The sequence below is a fragment of the Platichthys flesus genome, chromosome 7, assembly GCF_949316205.1.
Source record: "Platichthys flesus chromosome 7, fPlaFle2.1, whole genome shotgun sequence".
Lineage (NCBI taxonomy): Eukaryota > Metazoa > Chordata > Actinopteri > Pleuronectiformes > Pleuronectidae > Platichthys > Platichthys flesus.
The window spans coordinates 18,956,065-18,975,720 of record NC_084951.1 but is presented as its reverse complement, the minus strand read 5'-3'; the positions used below and the strand labels follow the sequence as shown (position 1 = coordinate 18,975,720).

The following is a 19,656-nucleotide window of genomic DNA, read 5'->3' as shown; positions in this document are numbered from 1 at the left end:
GTTTGTGTAATCATTTATTATAGATTGAAATAAACATGACAACATGACAAAAACAAACATGGCCCTTTTTTTGGCTGTGAGATTAAAGTCGTAATGTAATAAATATCAAAGTGAGTGCTCACCATTGTGACCCTGGTCATCCTGCCGGGCCATTATGTTACCTTGGTGACCTGCTATAATCTCTCCACAGAGAGCTGCATCCAAATCTGACCTCTGACCCCAATGAAAGGAAGGTCATCGGGGTCACACACTCCTCTGGTCCCTTTTTCTACAGGGCCATTTTCCTCCTAAAGGCTGTTTGTCAAATCTGTTTTCATGGCAACACTAGACTGACGTCAATACATTTAACTGTAACCAAGTTTTCATGATACAATTACTGCAAAATAGATGAAATAACATGACAAACAACAAATACTGCAACACTCCATTGTCCTTTAAATATTGTCAGGGGTGTGACAGCGAGCACCTGCCGTGTCCTTAAAGGAGTCAATCACACTTTTGGGAAGGGAGTCGCCAACATACAGACCATTCAGCTAAAACGATACCTGCAAACCAGTATGGTCCAATAAAACCACTAAAGCACATTTATAGCTGATAATCAAACGTGTGTCGTACAAGTGCAACAGCTCCACGGTGCTTTTAAGAACACGTCGTCGTTATGATCCAATATTTAAAGAAAAAACATTTCAGAAGCTGTGTTGCACAAAAAAAGACAAAGAAAATAAGAGTTGTCTTGAGTGTATTTAGTTAAATTAATTTTACTTGTTGGGATAATTGATGGAAAATAAAAAGCTCCGAGCTATCTCTCTAAATTCAAAACGAGTTTGGACCGATCTGTTTGTGTTTCATTTAGCTCCTCATATTAAACCTGGGATTTTCAGACTGATTTGCATATTAATCGCAATGAGAGGTCAGCTTGTAAAAAGATGATGTGTTTGTGCTTCTCTTCAAACCTCAACACATACAGAGAAAATAGAGAATTCACCAGAAATGCCTTTTAAAAAGCAAAATTCACAAAAAATGTCTTTCTCAGAGCTGGGTTAGGGTTAGGGTTTGGAGAATTGGAGACAAAAAAGGTGTGATGTAACAAATGATGAATCTTCCCGTCTGAGATGCTTCGAGAGAACAAATTTCTTTTTGGAGAATGAAAGGAAACTGAAGGGCGACTTGCACGTGATTAAAGATGCAGCAAAATGCTGCAAAGCATCTGTGAGAAGTTTTTTTTTTGTTGGACAATCTTAAAAAAAACATGATGTACTAAACTAAACTGAAAGATAATGACCTAAGAGTTTTCAAATGTACAAATGCTTTTTTATTTTATTTTATCTTGGTTACATATATCTTATATTGTCATGTGTCCCTATTTGTCTGTTTCAAAATTCAAGATGATTCAGTAAATTCATAATTTATTACAAACTGGCAAAAATAATGCATTAGATTCAAAAGTCTGGTTTTACATTTTGTGTCTTTTTTAGGAAATTGGGCTCTGATTTTAAAATATCTACCAGAAATGATGAACAAAAATGTGGAAATTCTAAGTAACAGTTTTTTATTTATCTAAAACATTCCACAGACTGTAGCTGATAAAACAATAATAATACGTGAGCAGCATTATACTTAATATATGAATATACTTTCTTATCTTGCATCTTTTTAAAAAGTATTAACATTTTCTGGTCTTAAACAATTCACATTCATTCACATATGAGTGAGCTGTTAAATAAACACTAACAGAACCGATGAACACAAATTACATGCAACCGAACAACAGTCTTACTGCGGGATGAGTCCATCTCCGACAACAATGATATTTTGTCTCCGTGTTTTAAAATTCCATCATATTTTAACTGTGGCATGTTTCTGTCGCACAGCGTAGAAGAAACATTTGACGTGACTCACAATATATTTATTATAATATTCAAGACATTAAAACATTTTTGAAGAATAGATGACTCTAGTGACGAAGTTCGGAGATTAAAATCCAAAAGAGTTAATTTAATTTCAGAGGCATCTCTCTGGTTAGTGTGCACGTTACTCCCTCTACTGGTGAATAGTTAAAGAACACTGTTCCTCTGTATCTCTAATTCTCTCTGTGCAACTTGATTCAATATATTAGAGAAGAACCAGGAATTTAGTCAAGTCAGTTTCAGCCACAAGATAAAATATTCAGCGTTTACACATTTGATTAAATAGCTTGTGATCAGCCGATAATCTGAAATATTAAACATATTCCACCTCTGTCCAGGCAGTTTTAGATCTGTTGTGATCGGTGCTGAGGTGAGTTAGTGTTTCATGGGCTGACGAACCTGAGATTGAGCCTGAATTCACCATTCTCAGGTCGGACAGTCCGAGAAAGAACTACTCAAAAGCTGAGAGTACGACCGGGTGTCGTCCACAGGCTGCTGCTGGAGCCTCGCTGTGCACTGTCCGCAACTGTTCTGACAAACATAAAATTATGAAATAATGATAATAATTTGTTATCAAACAGACAAAAGATGATATAAGATTTCACAGTTGGTCATCTTAACATTGTAAACGTCGTAATTCAAAGACTTTATTGGTTCTAAAATGGTCTAAAACTCTAAATATAATTTATTTCATTTGGTGCTGCATGAATAATCAGACACGTCAGATGATTTTGGAACCACGGTCATAAATCCAGTGAGGTAAAAGTGGAGAAAATACACTTGTTAAAATAACGGCAGTTTATTTAAGGGACAACAATGATTACTATTCATTCTGATGATAGTATCTCAATAGGTTTGAATGTTTACTGTTAATAAGAGGCTGCAGACACCGTGTTCACTGTAAAATATGAACATCATATCTCATTTTAGCAACAGCAATTTAAACAGAAACTGTAAATGTGAAAGCACAATATCTCAGCACAACTTCCGACTGTGTGCTGTTGACTAACCTGAAGTGTTAGAGCAGTTACTCAGTTAGTTATCGGTACGAGTAACTCAGCCAAAGAATCCTTCTGCACAAACTGCATCACATACGGAAACCCTCTAAATCACCCCAGCCTGACTTTATGAGGACAGTCCAGGCTCTTAGAGGCTTTACTCTTATGATAAACTATGCAGATGGAGAGCACAGAAGAAGACAAACACACACACACACAAACACACGCACACACACCCACACAGACACACACACAAACACACACACACACACGCTCGAGGACGAAAAGTAAAGACTGTCATACTTTACCCTGTTCAACAGCCCTCATCACGTGATTCACAAAACTTCAGTGTCTGAATAATTCATCCTCATGTATCTGCTGAGCCACTGTACTTCTCCATCGCTTCACGTTTACAATCCAGACCACACTCACTGTCGGAGAGCACGTCCACCAAAACAAACAACCCTGAGAAAAATGCTCATATTTCCTCAACAATCATCAGAATAAGTTTCTGAAGTGTCCTCTGCCGGCTCCTTACCCACACGGCAGATCCTCAGCCCCCGTCCGAGCATGCAGGAGGGAAGAGAAAAAGAAAAGCTAAGTTGAGTCCAGGAGGAGGCACAGAGGAGGAGAGGAGAGGAGAGCTGGTGACATGAGGATGGAAAAGAAAGACAGGTCGCTTAGTTATAGCTGCCTCACTCCTGCTGTCGTTACTGAGCTGTGACCTCATCATGCTCTGTACTAGCAGTGGGGATGCAGCACACACACACACACACACACACACATGCGCACACACACGCACACACACACACATCACCTTCCTGTTTGTCAGTGATGGTTGTAAACTTTCCACTGACATCTCCATTCAAGAGACTATGAACTTTCACACATTTTATCGTAAATCAAAAATAATTATTAAAACTTAGTCTTTTAGCAGATGTCTCCATGCAATTAAATTTACTTTGCATATGTCAGTTCTTGTACTTATGACTTTGTGAGGACCATTTTAAGTAAAGGCCTTACAGAGGACATTTTGACCGTCACTCACTTTTTTAATGTTTCAGTGTTTACGGGTTAGACTTGGTTTTAGGATTAGAAATAGGTTTAGGTTGGAGTAATGTTTGGTGTTAGGGTGAGGCATTTAGTTTGCGTGGTTAAGGTTAGGGTGAGGGGCTAGGAAGGCATCATGTCGATGAGGGTCCTCTCTAAGATAGAAGTACAAGAATGTGTGTGTGTCTGTAGAAGTGTGTGTATGAAAGAGAAAAACAATTCTGGTGATGAAAATATATACAAAGGCAACTTCCCAACTTTTTTCCAACTTAATCACATTCAAATTAACTTATTACATTTCATTAAAATCTCACTCAATTTAACTTTTTCAAAAAATGTTAATCTTTTGACAGCTGCACTTAATGACATATTAAACTAGAGCAACAGAAATGTAAGAGGTCTGTTGCTGCCGGGCTTCCTGATATTCTTAGCGCTCTCTCGTCTTTTCACTGTCCCTCTCACGCCTCCCCTCTCAGAAGAGAAGAAGCCTCCTGTGGGTCAGCTCCTGCCTGATCGGCCCCTGCTTTCTAATTGTCCGTCACTCTCGTCAAACGTGTGTCAATCACACTTTAGCCGTCCGACATCTTGACAGCTGTCAGGGTGATAATTATGGAAGTAAGTGATGGAAGATATCAAGGTTACTTTCCATGAGAAGAGGACAACCACAATATCCTTCCTGTTCATTTTCAACGAGCAGGTAATGTGTCATTGTGTCTTCAAGTGTGTGATAAAGGTAAAATATGCAGCTCATGTTCACCTAGTTGTCAGTTTATTAGGAACCCTAAATGTTCAGGTTTGTGTAGAACTGTATTGCATTATACAAAAAGCTGAGTCTGCTGTTTAGCTTAGTGTCATTGAGTAGAATGAGGTGGACAGAATAATAGGAACACCTTATGCCAACACAATGCAATGTGGGTCAACTGCACCACAAACTACATCCTCCAAAACTATGGGCTGACAAAAGTCTACATCCGACCGAATTTAAATCTACTGGATAAGGATTTTTATTTTGTTCTGCATGAAGTAACTCACACACGTTCACACAAATCCTGTTATATCTCTGAAGCATTTAGTAAACAAATCATCGATCCATCCTCTGATCAGATACCAACCAATATTTGATGGCTTCTTCTCTGACCTATTACACTACTTACCAACAGGTTTCATGGTAATTTGTCCAGTTATCTTACTAGAAAATAAACAATCAACAACCGCAGGATTTATTGCAGGACTGCTGAATGCATAAATCAGGTGTACCTAATAAAATTAGTGTTTGTTTTCCAACATGGTGAATAATTGTCTTTTGTAATAACGCTGCCTGAAGAATATTTTAAAACAAGTTGTAGTTAAATATATTGAAATGAAATGACGCACTGGACGAGATCTAAAAGCTCCATTGCACTTTTTTTTATTAAATATATAACAAACATGCAGCAGATGAATTAAAGACCAAAAAACAGCACGTGGTCAAACACTGAGGCTGCAAACACAATCACTGCATTTTCAGTACGGAGCGACACGATAACTGTGGAACTCCACCAGTTGACTAAATGTTGACACAGTAGTAACAGTATGTATAATGTGACAGGATGCATGGAGTTACATTTTCAACACAAACCACAGTGTTAATGTTTCTCCTCTTACAGTGCTTGGGAATAAAATGAGTAGGTGTATTGATGATGAGTTGTGAACGCATAGGGGAGAGCGTCACTATTAATTGCATTCGTACAGAAAACCATGTGACTCTGTGGCGAGCTGTTGAACTGATCCTTTTAAGAGCAAGGCCACGTTAAACCGACACAGATTCTAACAAGCACATCTTGATTGTTTCAATACTGGTTCCACGTGAAGAGATGAGGCACTAGCCGAACCCCTTCGACATGTTCTGTGTTCACATCCTAACAGCCCCTTTCTGTTGTTAACTAGAGTAACACAATTCCCTCTAAAGCAGAACAAAAAGATGCATTAATCATGATGTGTGGGACAGAAATAAACACTTAATTTCTGTGTGTTTAAAAAAAAAAATTGCAGATGACCCATTTTCACGGCAGTTAAAAGAGGTATGACTTCTATTTTCACTGGTCAGGTCTATCCATAGTTAAAAATATGTAAATGAAGGACATACTGCATAAATACCCATCACAAGTGCATACTTTCAGCTGTATATTGAAAAGCGGTTTTCAACACCCTTTTTAAATGGTGAGGTCGGCATCCACAGAGAAGGGAAAGGATGAACCAGAGAGCAAAAAAAAAAGAAAGAGACGGATACACCTACACATTTTCCGATTGAATGGTCCTTCAGAAAGTGCTCGTGGCAATGGAAGTTGAGCAACATGAGTTCATGTTCTGATTTTTTTTACTTTTGTGAAAGTTGTGAGGAAGCTGTTTGATCGAAATGACCTTGAAAGCTTGAATCTTTTTTTTCTCTCGTACAGCTCGTGCAAATTTACATTCAGTTGTGTCATCCACAGTGCACGGCTTAAGGCAAGAAATATCTTCTTAAAACAACGGGTCTGCAGAGTTCCAAACAGAGATTGCCAAAATTCAAAAACCATAATAAAACCTTTGGACTTTATAACTTTTATAACTTAATCAAAATATAAAAAATATTTAACCTTCATAACACCTCTTTCCACAACAGTATTTACACAAGATTAAATATTATAATTTAAAGATTGAACAAGGTGACTGTAGCGATGTATTTCACTGTATTTCAGGGCCCATGTGGCTCTTAGAGGACAAACTGTACAGTTTGTCATGGCCTGACCGAAGCAAAGAGCATGTCCTCGTATTGTCCTCAGAGGAGAACTGACCAGCATCACCAGACACTTCAGTGCACAGTCAATATCATCATTAGTAACTGGGCTCGTCCATCTCTTCATCGCTCCAATCAGGAGGTGCATCCGTTCCAAAGTATCGATCCCCAAAGTTTCCTAAAAGTACAAAAAATGGGATACAATGAGTAAATCTGTAAAAAGACGTCACACAACACACAAAATGAAATACTTAATATAATATTCTGAGGCACTTTTACAGTCTGATATTAACTCACCTATGCCAGGTATGATGTGGAAGAGGTCGTTGACCTTCTTGTCGACGGCTGTTGTGATGATTTTGACCTGTGGAAACGCGTAGGCCACTGAATGAACTCCCATTTCCGCCATTAGCAAAGACACCAGCAGGATTTTCTCCTCCTGAACATCGTGATCCTGAAAAAACAAAACAACAAAACATGGCTGTGAAAAATGCTGTAATGCAATTCACTGCCGTGGATGTGGATTTGTGAACAATCAGTCGCACCCACCAGCAGGACTCGTACAGCCATCATGGCAGCGGCTCCAGTGGACACGGTGCAGTCCATCAGAATCACATGATCCTCACCGATGTCTTTAGGGAGACGCAGGTAGTGAAGCTTATGTGTTCAGAGACAGGATGTGGGTTAGAGATATTACTCATGAATGCCTTTGTGTGAATAGGCATGTATTTATTTTTAGAGTTGCCATATGTAAGACAACGGAAGCAAACGCTTCTACATAGATCAATATTAAAAAGATCAAGAGTTTCATAGTTTGATAATCTATAAGTCATATTTTCAACTGCACCTCTGGTTCTCCTGTGTCCTGGTTGGTCTGAATGAGGATCTTGCCGATGCGGACGTCTTTGCAGACGGCCCTCAGTGCCGGCTCCATGGTCTCCCCGGCTCGCAGGATGGACACGCCCGTGATCTAAAGAAAAACAAAGAAAAGGAAAAAACAATTAAACTAAGGTTAATTGCATCGTTTGAGGTAGAGACAAACCCCCTCCTGAATGCTCTTTGAAAAAACATGCGAGTCGAGAAAATGGCTGGAAATGAATGGAGTTCACTCACCCTCTTCCCATGAAAAGTCCTGCCTTCATAATCCTCTCCTTGGGGGGTCTGGACTAGGTGGACCTGAGGTAATATAAAAAAGCATAACGGTGTGAGCACATTGCTCATCACGACACAAGCCAGGAAAATAGTCTGTGACAAGCTGCAGTGAATTACAAACAATCACATGTGTCTGAGAGTTAATGGTTCAGGTATGGAAACTTTCCATTGTGGTGAAATGATAAGTTTCCTTGTTCGTGCCGCTCACCGCTGGGTGTCTGTCTATCTGATTCTCTCTTTAGCCAAAACAAGAACTAACTCTATTTAATCTTCTATCTTTCAATCGTTTCTTTCAATGCGACACACGGTGCTGTATCTCTCTACCCATCGCTCGTCTCACTCCAGGCCCAGGTACAAAAAGGTTCAGAGTTCACCTCCTTAATACAAAGGAGTACAGAAGCTTAGTGCTGTGCTATGAATTAATTAACAGTGGATGTCAGTGTCTCACACCTGTGAGGGGAGGAAGGAGAGCGCTCGCTCGATCAACAGACGCATCAGCCTCTTGGAGTAGAAGATGAACTCATCACGGCTGGTTTCCTTATTTCTACATGTGGTGACAAGATATAAGTGGCCCCTGGTTTTAGACAGCACATTTCTCAATGGAAACAGATGAAGTCGTTAATATAACACACTCTTGAGCCTTTACCTGATGATGGTGTGCATACCCCTGACCTGGGGTGTGCTCTCCAGGACGCTGAGGGTCTGGGGGAGGGGTTGTGCCTGGTGTGCAGATGCCAGGGCTGCCCTGTAACCACGGCAACAAATGGTAGAGCGGGGGTGAAGCAGGGTGAGCGGAGCAGAGAGAGGGAAGATGGACCAACATGAATAAGAGTGTAGGTAACCCTTCTCTGCATGCATGCGATGTGGACAGCATGTGCCAGTTCACAAATAAGTGAGCCCGCACATACTCTACATACAGTTAGAAAACACACACGAGTAGACACATGCACTAAACATATCTTAGGAGCAGTTTGAGCAAGGGTGGTGTGTACAGACTGTGAGTGGAAAAGGCAGAAACAGAAAAGTACCAAGCACACAGTGTTGACACAACAGCACAGAGACCATGATAATGGAAAAGAACATTAAGAATTTAAAATGAACTATTAAAAATGTACATAATAGAAATTCCCCGGTATGATTCAAATGTAACTGGATGAATGTTATTTTCCATGACATGTCTCTACTAGCTTTACTACGACTAGTATTCCACACGTAGTTGAACACCAGGTTAGCCTAGGGCCACCCTGGGCTCTAGAGGAACACACTGTTAGAAATACTCAGTGATGCAGTCATGTCGACACTACAGTTTCCACCACGGCACTGCAATAAACATTAGCCAGATGCAAAGAAAAATAAATCATAGCAAATCTGCTCACATATCCCAGCGAAGTTTCCTCTATGGGGAGAGTTTTTGAGACGAAACACAACAACAATCACAACAGAGAAGACACAGAGACGAAAAACAACAGATAAGAGGTGGAAACATGAGAAAAGACACAACATCAGGTGGGTGAAGGCTTGACGGACTATCTCACACAGTGAAAAGTGTGTCAGCAGACACTAGACAATGTCAAACGTCTCTGTAAGATGCTTACCACAGAGGTGAACTAAGAAAATTGATCTTTCCTGGTTATCACTCACTGTATTTTCCATTATCTGAGAATTAATAGAATAACAGCTCATGTTTTTAAAGATCTTTCTATATATTTGGGTTAAAGAGACCACATCCACATTTTGGACCAGATTTTGGTATCTGTACACATGCATGCACTGTGTGTGTGTGCGTGGGAGGTGCACAAGTTACTGTGCCGCTGTCACTTTTTCACCATGTGGAACAGAAGAGGGTTGGTATTTCAGCTCACAGGCCCCAGCACATCCTGTGTCTAAAGACAGACATCAAGCTCATTTCCTCTCTCTCGGTCTTAGACACTGTGGCCGACACTCAATGGAAAAACTCAGTGCTTTGTAGTAGGGTATTGGAAACTTTCTCTGTGGCTGAGGTATGCGATAGTCAACAAAAGCTGTAGCAGGAGCTTCCTCTCGCTCGCTTTCTGTTATAGTCACTCTCTCTCTTATTCTCGCTGACGCTGAAAGGAGGGGTCAGTGACTTGACTCATCGCTGTATTTTTAGACACAGAAGCCAGGAAGAGTGTGAGTTGTCATTTTTTTTGAAAGGTAGAAAGAGGGAAAACCAACGTCTTTAAGCTAAGTGCTGGCTGCACCACAACACTTTCAAACTTCTGATCAAAGCTACACTTTTTAATTTATTCTATGCTGCTGTGAATTACATCTTGACAATGTCTTTGGCACAGGCCCACGACTGATGCTTTAGGAGCCATGTTTGGGTACAGATACAGCCCGATAGTGCCGCCTGGTGATGCGTCATAGCAGCCAGCAGATCAGTGCGGCAGAGGTTGGCTTTGCTGGCCTCTTTTTTTTTCTCTCCCTCCCACTAAGAAGCTGGAGTGATTGGGGAACTGGGCAGATGGTGAGGAAGAGAATGATAGACAGGATAAAGACCACTCTACCTGACGCTGAGCTCGCGCTGTGAGCCATGGAGGGATTTGGGGTGGGGGGAAGTGGGGGGGAGAGAGTGGGAGAATAGTCCATCAGCAGAATGAGTGTTATTGTGTGTGTGTGTGTTTGTGTGTGTGTGTGTGTGTGTGTGTGTGTGTGTGTGTTTAGAGTGAGGAGGAAACAAAGTAAAGTGCTCTGTGGCACAAGGTGCTCCCATGGGCAAAAATGTGTCTTTGGTGAAAATTAGTAAATGTTGCACATCAACTCCACACCATGACTCAATGAGTTTTACATGGATAAAAGATAAATTGACCTTCTCCTAAAGGTTCAAACTGTTTACTTTAAAAGTAAATAATCAAATTGTGTCAAAACTCAATATTAATCTCGTATTCCAGTAACTCATTGTATTTAGTACATGATTTATCAGAACACTAATCTAAATGCATCATTAATGGGTTATATGACTGTATATATAGTATGTTATGGAACAATTGCAATTAAAGGACATCTTAACTCCCTTTCTTCTTTTGTAATAAACCACGTCAGAAAAAAAATGTATTACCTAAAAAATGTATTACAGGAATAATTTTTCAAAAAAGTAAAATATACATCATATTTGCCAAATATTAGGAACCTTTCAAGTCTTTGTCCTAAAAGTGAACAATGGACATTCATCCTCCCTTGAAGTCTATGCAGTGCATTTTCGATCCACTAGAGGGTGTAATGTAGTTTGCAATCACTAATACAGAAGGAAGGGCTAGACAAATACTGAGTACAGATCCTCCCTGTGGTGAATTATATAGTATATATTCATGACTTACAAAACAACAGGAAGTAAGACTGAAGGTTCATAATGCTTTACTAATACAAACATGTAATTTCAAACTGGAGTGTGTGTGTGTGTGTGTGTGAGTCTGTCAGTGTGACATCTCTTACCTCCTCCAGCTGACTGTGTACATGCTGCACGATCAAATCAATGGCCACCATGTTGCCGCCACCTGACAGGACGACAGACCACACACATGAGGGGACCTACTACGAGTATCTATAACTATAAATATATCTGTAACTCAACACCTTAAAAATAGCAACTGTGCTACAGCTCTGTTTAGTGAAATCGAGGAGTAGTTATGTGAAATGGATCCTGTATGTATATAAACATATGCGTGTGTACGCACCACGTGGTACCACAATATCAGCCAGGCGCATGGTGGGCTCAATGTACTGCTCAAACGCTGGCTTCACAAACTTGTTGTACTGTTTGATGACGCCCTCGATGTCTCGCCCCCTATCTGTAATGTCCCTCCTCAACCGGCGCACCAAGCGAATGTCAGAATCCGTGTCCACAAAAATCTTCATATCCAGCAACTATCAGGAGAACGTGAAATAGAGTCAGTACAAAGCTTCAAAATCCACATTCACACAAAGAGGACGAGAGAAATGGAAGCTAAATATAACCTCTTGATATTATTTTTTGGCTTGTGCTATATCAGCAAATATATACACAGATTTTGACAACTCTAATGTCAAAGAGAGGATACATTAGTTCCAATCTTATTTCATCCCGATCCTTTCCCCACTGTGATTATATTAAATCAACATGTTTTTTAATTAACAATAAATGATAATAAAACTGAGAAAACATGTTTGACCTTATGAACAGAAAACCATAAACTTGAGACCAACAACTTCCAAGGAGGTGAACATACTAGAGGACAATAACCTTTTCCTACCTGTAAGAGCTCTTTATCTGTAAAGGCCATGATTCCCTCAAAGATGATAACACTGGCTCCATACACAATTTTCTGTTGTGGACAAGTGCATGTAGCATTATAGTGCAATGTGTACATAAACAAAAGCATGTGAACATACAGACAGCAATGGATCACGACAACTATGGATTTTGGGGGGGCAGAGCTGATACTGATATTAGGGTGTAAAAAGATGTCCAATACTTAAATACCAAGTATTTTACATATAATTTAATATATACAAAAAAAATTGCAATGACTCGTTTTAAAATCCTCATGGTAAAGAAACTTACAAATAAATATTTCGGGGTCTAAAAAGTATCCATTAGCTACAATCATCAAGATCAACCAAGACTGACAGTTGCCACTGATGTAAGAATGTCTAAGTGCAGTTAATGGGCATTTAATTATAAAAGCAAGCAGAGAGAAATAACACAAATGGTTTGTCTGTGACCATCTGCAGTTGCATATTTGCAGTCTGACTCTAAACCTCTAGCGATGGAGATTAAAAGCCTTTTAGGTAATCGAGAAACTGAGATTACTGCATTTGCAGCAACTCTGACATGCTACTGATTAACTTACACGGTGCATTACCACATGTTTAGATGTGTGTATTCATCCTTACCCAGTCCTTCTGTCTCCCATGGGTTGTAAAGTCATACACAGGGATTTTCACGCTCTTGCCTTGTTTGAGTTTGCGTAGGGTGTGTGTCAGCAAACCAAAGTCAAAGGCATCAGGGTGGTCAAAGTTATAGTCGTTACTGGCGGCAAGAATCTGCTTGTCTGGGGTCAGGACCTGAGGACGAGCACAATAATATTGGAATGACTTTACAGCTGTAATGCCACAAAATGATGCAACAATCTTTCTGAGTAAATATTCTCTTTTTCTGGCACACATATTAACATTAGCATGTCAAAATAAATAAATACTGATCCAGAACTAGTGAGACAAAACACACACCCTTAAATTATGTTTTTTTTTAGATAATTTACATATGAGTCTGTAAAAACACAACACACACACCAGTGCTCAAGAGCAGTTGAAGTTAGGAGAACTAAATTTAGGAGAAGATCATGCGCCACTGTGACGTCTGTACCAGGTGGTGGGTGTGTGCGTGTGTGTGTGTGTGTGTGTGTGCGCCTTAGGGTGGTCGAGCATTAAATCCCCAGACGTGGTATGTTACGGTTTCAGAACCCAGCAACACTCTCTTCGCAAGTTAACTGATTACACACTTAATATGACAAACCAGTGTTACCCGCTCTCAGGGGCCTGTGAGTAGGCATGAGGCAAGTCAAGTCATGTCATTGTTATTTACGTGGCACCAAAGCAGAAGAGAATATATCTCACTATAACACAACATGACACTGTACAATCGTTAACAGTGGTGCAAAAAACTTGTTTGAGAAAGAAAGAGAAGAGACAGAGAAAGAAAGGGGAGAGAAAGAGAGATCAGGAGAACACAATGCAAAGCAGCTTCCACCTTAATTGCTATAATGGGACAAGTAAATTAACTAATAATGAATATTTGCAGCAGAACTGGTTGTTGAGCAGGATCATGGGATAAATTATAAAATATTTTGGCTGCTGACCTCTGGTAATGCAATGTGCAAACTGCAACATGCTAAAGGCTACAGCACCACTGGTCACTGGTACATCTCTGTTACTCCTGACAATCTGAACCGCTGCCGTCAGACTGTGGCAGGATTACATAACTACAGTGTGGGAGGAGGTATGGACAGGACTGAATGATGGCTCTTGATTGCTCTTCTCCACTTTTTTCCCCCCAATTCACCACTCTGCTTCTCTTTCATCTCATCTGCCCTCTGGTATTTTAACCTTTCTGTCCTCTTTCTTTCCACTCACTCCTCATATTCTCTCTCAGGGATTCAAACTGAATCCTGTATTATCTCTTTTACTAAGTCTTCTGCACTTAATGCTTCCCTCCGGCTACTGGGTTGTTAGCAGCAATACGAGACAGGGATGGCGTAAAAATAAAAGCTTGTCTCTCAAAATTCAGACAACTTAAAAAAGTAATATGCATCCAGTGTCCTTACTTTTCATTGCAACATTCATAGACAGGTGTGTTGCTGTATTCAAATACACATACCCATCAATGCATTCCTAACATACTGCACACACATGCACACCTTGTAAAAAGAGTCCATTGAAAGTAGGACAACCCAAGGCACATCTAGAGCCTCGATGATTTTCCTGGCTACTGTTGTCTTTCCTGAAGCGCTGCCGCCGCACAGACCTGTAACAGACCACGGACATAAAGGGCATTAGGTAATGTTGTCATGCATGTTTTCTGCTTACTTTGCATGCTGGGAACATACAGACATTAGCTTGACAAGACATTCTGTGATGGTATTTTCAGAAACTCCTTATATCCGAAAAAGGAGCAAGGTAGTGCCACGTCTAATAAGGTCTAAGCATCAATAAGGACATTGAGTGAGCTTGTCAATCGCTTATTTCTGCAAAAGACACACTTCAAAAAATATGCTTTTGTTTCCAACAGATAAATATTCCTGCAGACTGATATTCATTTGTTTTAGGTTTAGACTTTGTTCTTAATCTACTACTTTTTCCGCCAGTTTGAGAGCTCACTCTTAAGAAGATAAATTGGCAGTGCAATACAAGCTGGTTTGTTTTCTGCTGTATGACACAGCAAATGAATATGATCAAGTTACGATAGAAGGAAATACAAACATCAGTACTGTGCATCTCTTTTATGTGTCTTACCAATGACAAAGGCCTCTTTGGACTGTGTTCCATGTTCGTTGTACCAGGGCGGGCGTCCAGCGGTGTAGATGGTTCGTTTGGAGGTGCGTAGGAGAGGAGGCTCAGACTTGCACTGGCTAGTGGTTCTTTTCCGAGGTGTCAGGCCTGTGCTCACTGAGGGGAGGAGTCGGTCCAGTGATCCATCACCACCTCCACTATAAAACCACCAACATACAACAGAGAGGAAAACATTACTGTCTGGAGAAATGGTAGATAACAATTTGCTTTTGGTTAAAGTATTATTAGAATAGAAAAACGCCATAGTACAAGCAACATAGTAAAAAAAAGTGTTAAATAGGCATCGACAGAAAGGGATGGGGACAATAAACCACAAGCGTATCATCAAAATAGCCATCATCATCTTAAGTAAAAGAAAATCTCCTTCCTGTTCAAGCTTCCTGTTACACTGTTACTCTAGTGTGTCACGCCTATTTGGCAAACAGACAGAAACCTCGGTATATGTTTGTAACTGTGGAATCATGAAGAGAAGTGTACCAGTTATGAGACAAAGCAAGTGTTGTGTTACTCTGGAACAGGCTAATGTTTAATGTGTTTTACACATCCACCAGGTGAACTTTGTTAAGTGTTGGAGCACAGTGTCACTGGCTCAGGAACCAAAGTACACTATACGTTAACTCTGTGGAAAAACAGTCATTTGTGCAACACAAACACGTGTGCATGCAGTGTATGCTCTCTGTGTTGACTATGATTAAAACAATAGTAAATATGTGAGAAAAAGTCTTCATAAGCAAACAACAAGCCAATTTAAAACAGGTATGAGGTTCTTCAGTGGAGCCACACACGGTGAGAATTTGCATTAATAGTATAGTCAAGTCAAACACACTGGTTTATCATGTCCACACGACACAACAAGAACCTGTTTTGCAAACAGGAGAATGTTTTGTTCCAGGGAGGAGCTGGTGAAATACCTTCATTGAATTAATTGTGAAGTTTATTTTGAAGAAAGCTGCGGTCTGTTTCTACCTGCCTCTCTACAATCAACTATTGGCCTTAAGCAACCTCAACATGCACTTCACAGTCCTGTCAGGCTAGCGCTTGTATGCTCCAACCCAGCTAAGGTATTTTCGAATAGAATACTTTAATTTAACATATATGCAAAAATTGCTTATTATCTTTAAGTAAATATTTGGTCACAGGTCTGTGTGCCTGCTCCAGGAAAGATAATAATTAGAAATTATGTTTTTACTTAAAATACATGATTTCTAAATTTTGACATGTTTGTGCCTGTCTTTACAAATTACGTGTGCTAAGTTTGATATTAGTTTTCAGCATGTTGCAGCATGACCAAAGACTTGATTCACATGTTTATGAGAGGAGTTGTGTGAATCTGCACTTGATTGCTCGGCCTCGATGACCCAGAAGTGTGTCTCAAGTTCATTGGAATTTAATTCAAAACTTGTTTATGTATTTTTACTCAAGTTGAGCAAAACTATTTTTCCGTCTGACACATTCCTGCTCATATATTTCCTACAAGTGTCTTTCAACACAAAAACATGTGCCAGACTTTTGCAACGGCTTTTGAAATTCTGTCACAGCATTTGGCAATAAAGCTATTACTTGCTCCACACAAACAACATTTATATAGAAGAAGGAGAGGAATGCACATTACATTCAGTTAATGGTTGTGGCTAATTATGATTCAGAGCAGAGAACGACAGCACAAAGAACTGTTCAGACACATTGTTGAATGATCCATCTATAACTTGCTTCATCTCCGGTCTAGGCATCTGTGATGCATTATCTACTTCACTGATGTTGCAAATATCAAATTTCCCAAGGGATACAAATCCTGTCTTACTTGAAATAACAAACACAATTATGTTTGCGTGATAAGTCTAACCAGGTAACGGTTGCTAGGAACACTTACTGCAGCCTCTGAGATATCCACACTTCACCAAATGGGGACTGTAAAAATCCAGAAGCCATAACAATGTACGAGAGCAGTCAAAGATGTTCCTCTGTCTTATTTCTCTGTTATCCAGTCAACTCTCGGCTCCAACATTGTTTTATAGGCCACACACCTCCCCAGGTGGAGGATCAAAAGCGTGGAGGTGAAGCAAACAAGAGAGAGCAAAGGTTTACGTATCTTATCGCGCAAGGGTCACCTGAGCTTGGATTGAGCCTGGGAGTGTACTGAGACTTGGACAACACTGTGAACCAAACATGAAGCATAGCACACTCATGCTTGGTTATCAGTTAAAGTAAAACCGACTTGCCATAAAAGATAAGCCGAGTTGTACTGTGCTGAATCATGCCCTTGTTCAATGGTTAAAGTAGGAGTGCTCTGTGCTCTTACACATTACACTGAGGTAGAATGCACCTTTGTGAAAAGGATGGCATGAGGTCACAGTGGAGGTTTCTTAAATTGACATTAATCTAAGTTTCCTGTATTCAACTTTTTCTGCATCAGACAAAACTTCTGAAACAACACTTAAACGACTCTTTCCAAGGGTTTACATTATAACTCGCATCATATAATATATTTGTTCGACGGAATTATGTGAAAATAATAACCACATACAATAATTTCATTACATAACCATTCCACTGACTATTTGGGCGTCAGCACAAAAGCACTACCGCAGTAACTCACACCAAGTTACGAACAGACAGATGTTAACTTTCCCAGAGCATGTCAACAAAAACCTAACAGATATACTGTTGTGTGATAAAGACTAGAGTTGTTGATCCTGTTCATCTGCATTAGAAGACACAAACCCAGAAAGCTAAATCTTCACCACGCAAAACACAAATTTCCAAAGTACACCTGGAAATGCTAAAGTTAAAGGGAAAAAGAAAAAGTATATAAATAAAATACACTTACCTGCCATCAGATCTTAGAGTCCAACAGCCAGATATTCTAGCTCCTGAATAAGCCGGTAGACAGTTCATGCCTGGAGACAATATAATTTCCGTTCTTGGGCTCTCTTCAAGTTCTGTCTTTATATTATATTATAGCCTCAGTATATATTCACACTCATCCACAGTAGAGCACTTAACCGCACTGCACTCTGGCATAACACATTGGAGGTAGAGAGATGGAGGGAGGGCAATATAGAGGGGAATAGGCTTGGAGGAGAAATGAAACTTTTGACATCTGTTTAGCTTTCGGTTTCCACCATTCAGTCCTGCAGCAGAGAGGGAGCGAGGAGGAGAGGCACTGCAGCTTGGTAGAGAGAGCGCGTTCAGACTGCAACGACAGCAGAGCTTTTCCCTCCTCTTTCACGCACGCTCCACTCCTCCCCTCAGTCGTGCAGCCAACAAATGTAAGAGGATAACCTACCCTCTAGATTATGTTCATTAGGTGGTATTAATAGCACCAGGGTAGAGCCAGACCTCCCAACTCATGGTACATGCACTCTCTCTCTCTCTCACACACACACACACACACCAAGCTTGGGTCATCTGTCTTTGACAGTCAGTGTTCAAATATGCGGTTGGACAGGAAGGAGGAACCAGAAGGGAGTGACAGAGACACCAATAGATTGGACCAATAGAAGAAAAGAAAACAAAACTAAGAAAAACACAAAGTGGGTAGAAACAAACAGACGGCTTTTGTTTTCCTCTGTTATTGACATAATTGACCGAATGAACAACACAAGATGTTTCATGCCATGTTGGGGCGTTGAGGAGAGGGAGCATTAGAGGGGAAGGCAATATGTGTTTGCTTTTTTTTTACCTGCAGGGACTTGCCATGTCGCTATGTACTTTACACTAGAGTCCGGAGACGTCAGCACGACAGCAAACACACAAACACATGCAAAGAACTGTCCCCTCTCTAACTTGACTCACAGGGAATAAACAGCATGATGAAACCCAACACTACCTCCACCGCGCCATCAGCTGACAAGTTTGCAAAACAGCTCAGGGCAAAATGCACATACAACCAACACACACGCATGCACACACACATATTCCTGCCCCACCCTGGCACAACTTGCACAGACAAACAAATCGTCATATACTCAGAGATCAGAAGAGTCTAACTAATTCTTTTTAGCAAAAACAAAACCAAGCACTGTGCAGGTTACAGTTAAAGAACCACGCCACTTAGAGAGGATTTGATTTAAAACAACACTTAAAGCGTTTCCAAATATTCTGACTGTGGACTTGACGAGACCTCATGTCTGCTGCTTCCTTGTTAAAAACCACAGAGAAGACCCTCAAGGGATTTCAATGTTTTTTCTTCTAATCTTCAGTGCAGTCAAGGAGATCTCACTATTTCTTTAAACTGCCTTCAGGAGACAGCTGCAACGCCAAGAGAGCCACATCCAAATGAGAAGCCTGGTTGCTATGCCAAACATTCAGCGACCTCTCCATGGCTACAGAGACACAGGGCCGAGGTTTAAGACCCCAGCTGAATTACAACTTCACAACAACTTACATTATAAGAGAGAGATGTTTGACTATTTATTCCCACAGCGGATAATGAGGGACATATTATCTTGTTTCTAAATTCCTAAGACTCCTCTATAATCTATAAATGGGAGTCAGGTTTCACAGAGGCCATGGGAGTTCACAATATTTCAACACAACCCAAATTCAAAATACTTCAAATCTATTTTATAAAATAGGACACTCTTATTTAAGTGTATATATGTATGTACATAGGTTGGGCAAAAATAATGAAAAACTTGTACAATACATTACATTTCTATATGGTAAATGTACTGCATTTATATAGTGCTTTTATAGCCTTAACAACCGCTCAAAGTGCTTTACA

At 40.2% G+C, this 19,656-nt stretch overlaps 1 protein-coding gene across 3 annotated transcripts; it reads right to left on the bottom strand.

The window, feature by feature from the left end:
- Positions 1-5,340: 5,340 nt before the first annotated feature.
- On the bottom strand, positions 5,341-18,172 carry uckl1b (uridine-cytidine kinase 1-like 1b). Of its 3 annotated transcripts, none has more exons than XM_062391731.1 (15): positions 17,758-18,172; positions 14,874-15,067; positions 14,279-14,385; positions 12,756-12,926; positions 12,113-12,184; positions 11,558-11,747; positions 11,316-11,377; positions 9,239-9,258; positions 8,509-8,607; positions 8,313-8,406; positions 7,824-7,886; positions 7,558-7,680; positions 7,260-7,367; positions 7,008-7,164; positions 5,341-6,888 (listed from the first exon to the last, which is right to left on the bottom strand). In XM_062391731.1, the coding sequence occupies exons 1-15, from the start codon at positions 17,823-17,825 to the stop codon at positions 6,809-6,811; spliced, it is 1,608 nt and encodes a 535-aa protein (XP_062247715.1). In that variant the 5' UTR covers positions 17,826-18,172; the 3' UTR covers positions 5,341-6,808. The 3 variants fall into 3 exon arrangements, with proteins under 3 accessions (XP_062247715.1, XP_062247716.1, XP_062247717.1); XM_062391732.1 differs by lacking the exon at positions 9,239-9,258 and adding an exon at positions 10,391-10,407 and having other exon boundaries at positions 17,758-18,171; XM_062391733.1 differs by lacking the exon at positions 17,758-18,172 and adding an exon at positions 16,801-16,986.
- Positions 18,173-19,656: the final 1,484 nt, after the last annotated feature.

What these genes read in the sequence shown, in the direction of transcription:
- uckl1b (XM_062391731.1), bottom strand. Translation starts at nt 17,825, where the DNA reads ATGAACTGTCTACCGGCTTATTCAGGAGCTAGAATATCTGGCTGTTGG. An exon ending in ATGGGAGACAGAAGGACTGG is followed by an intron (nt 12,185 to 12,755) that starts GTAAGGATGAAT and finishes TGTCCACAACAG; the next exon opens with AAAATTGTGTATGGAGCCAG. An exon ending in TGGCTGTACGAGTCCTGCTG is followed by an intron (nt 7,165 to 7,259) that starts GTGGGTGCGACT and finishes TTGTTTTTTCAG; the next exon opens with GATCACGATGTTCAGGAGGA.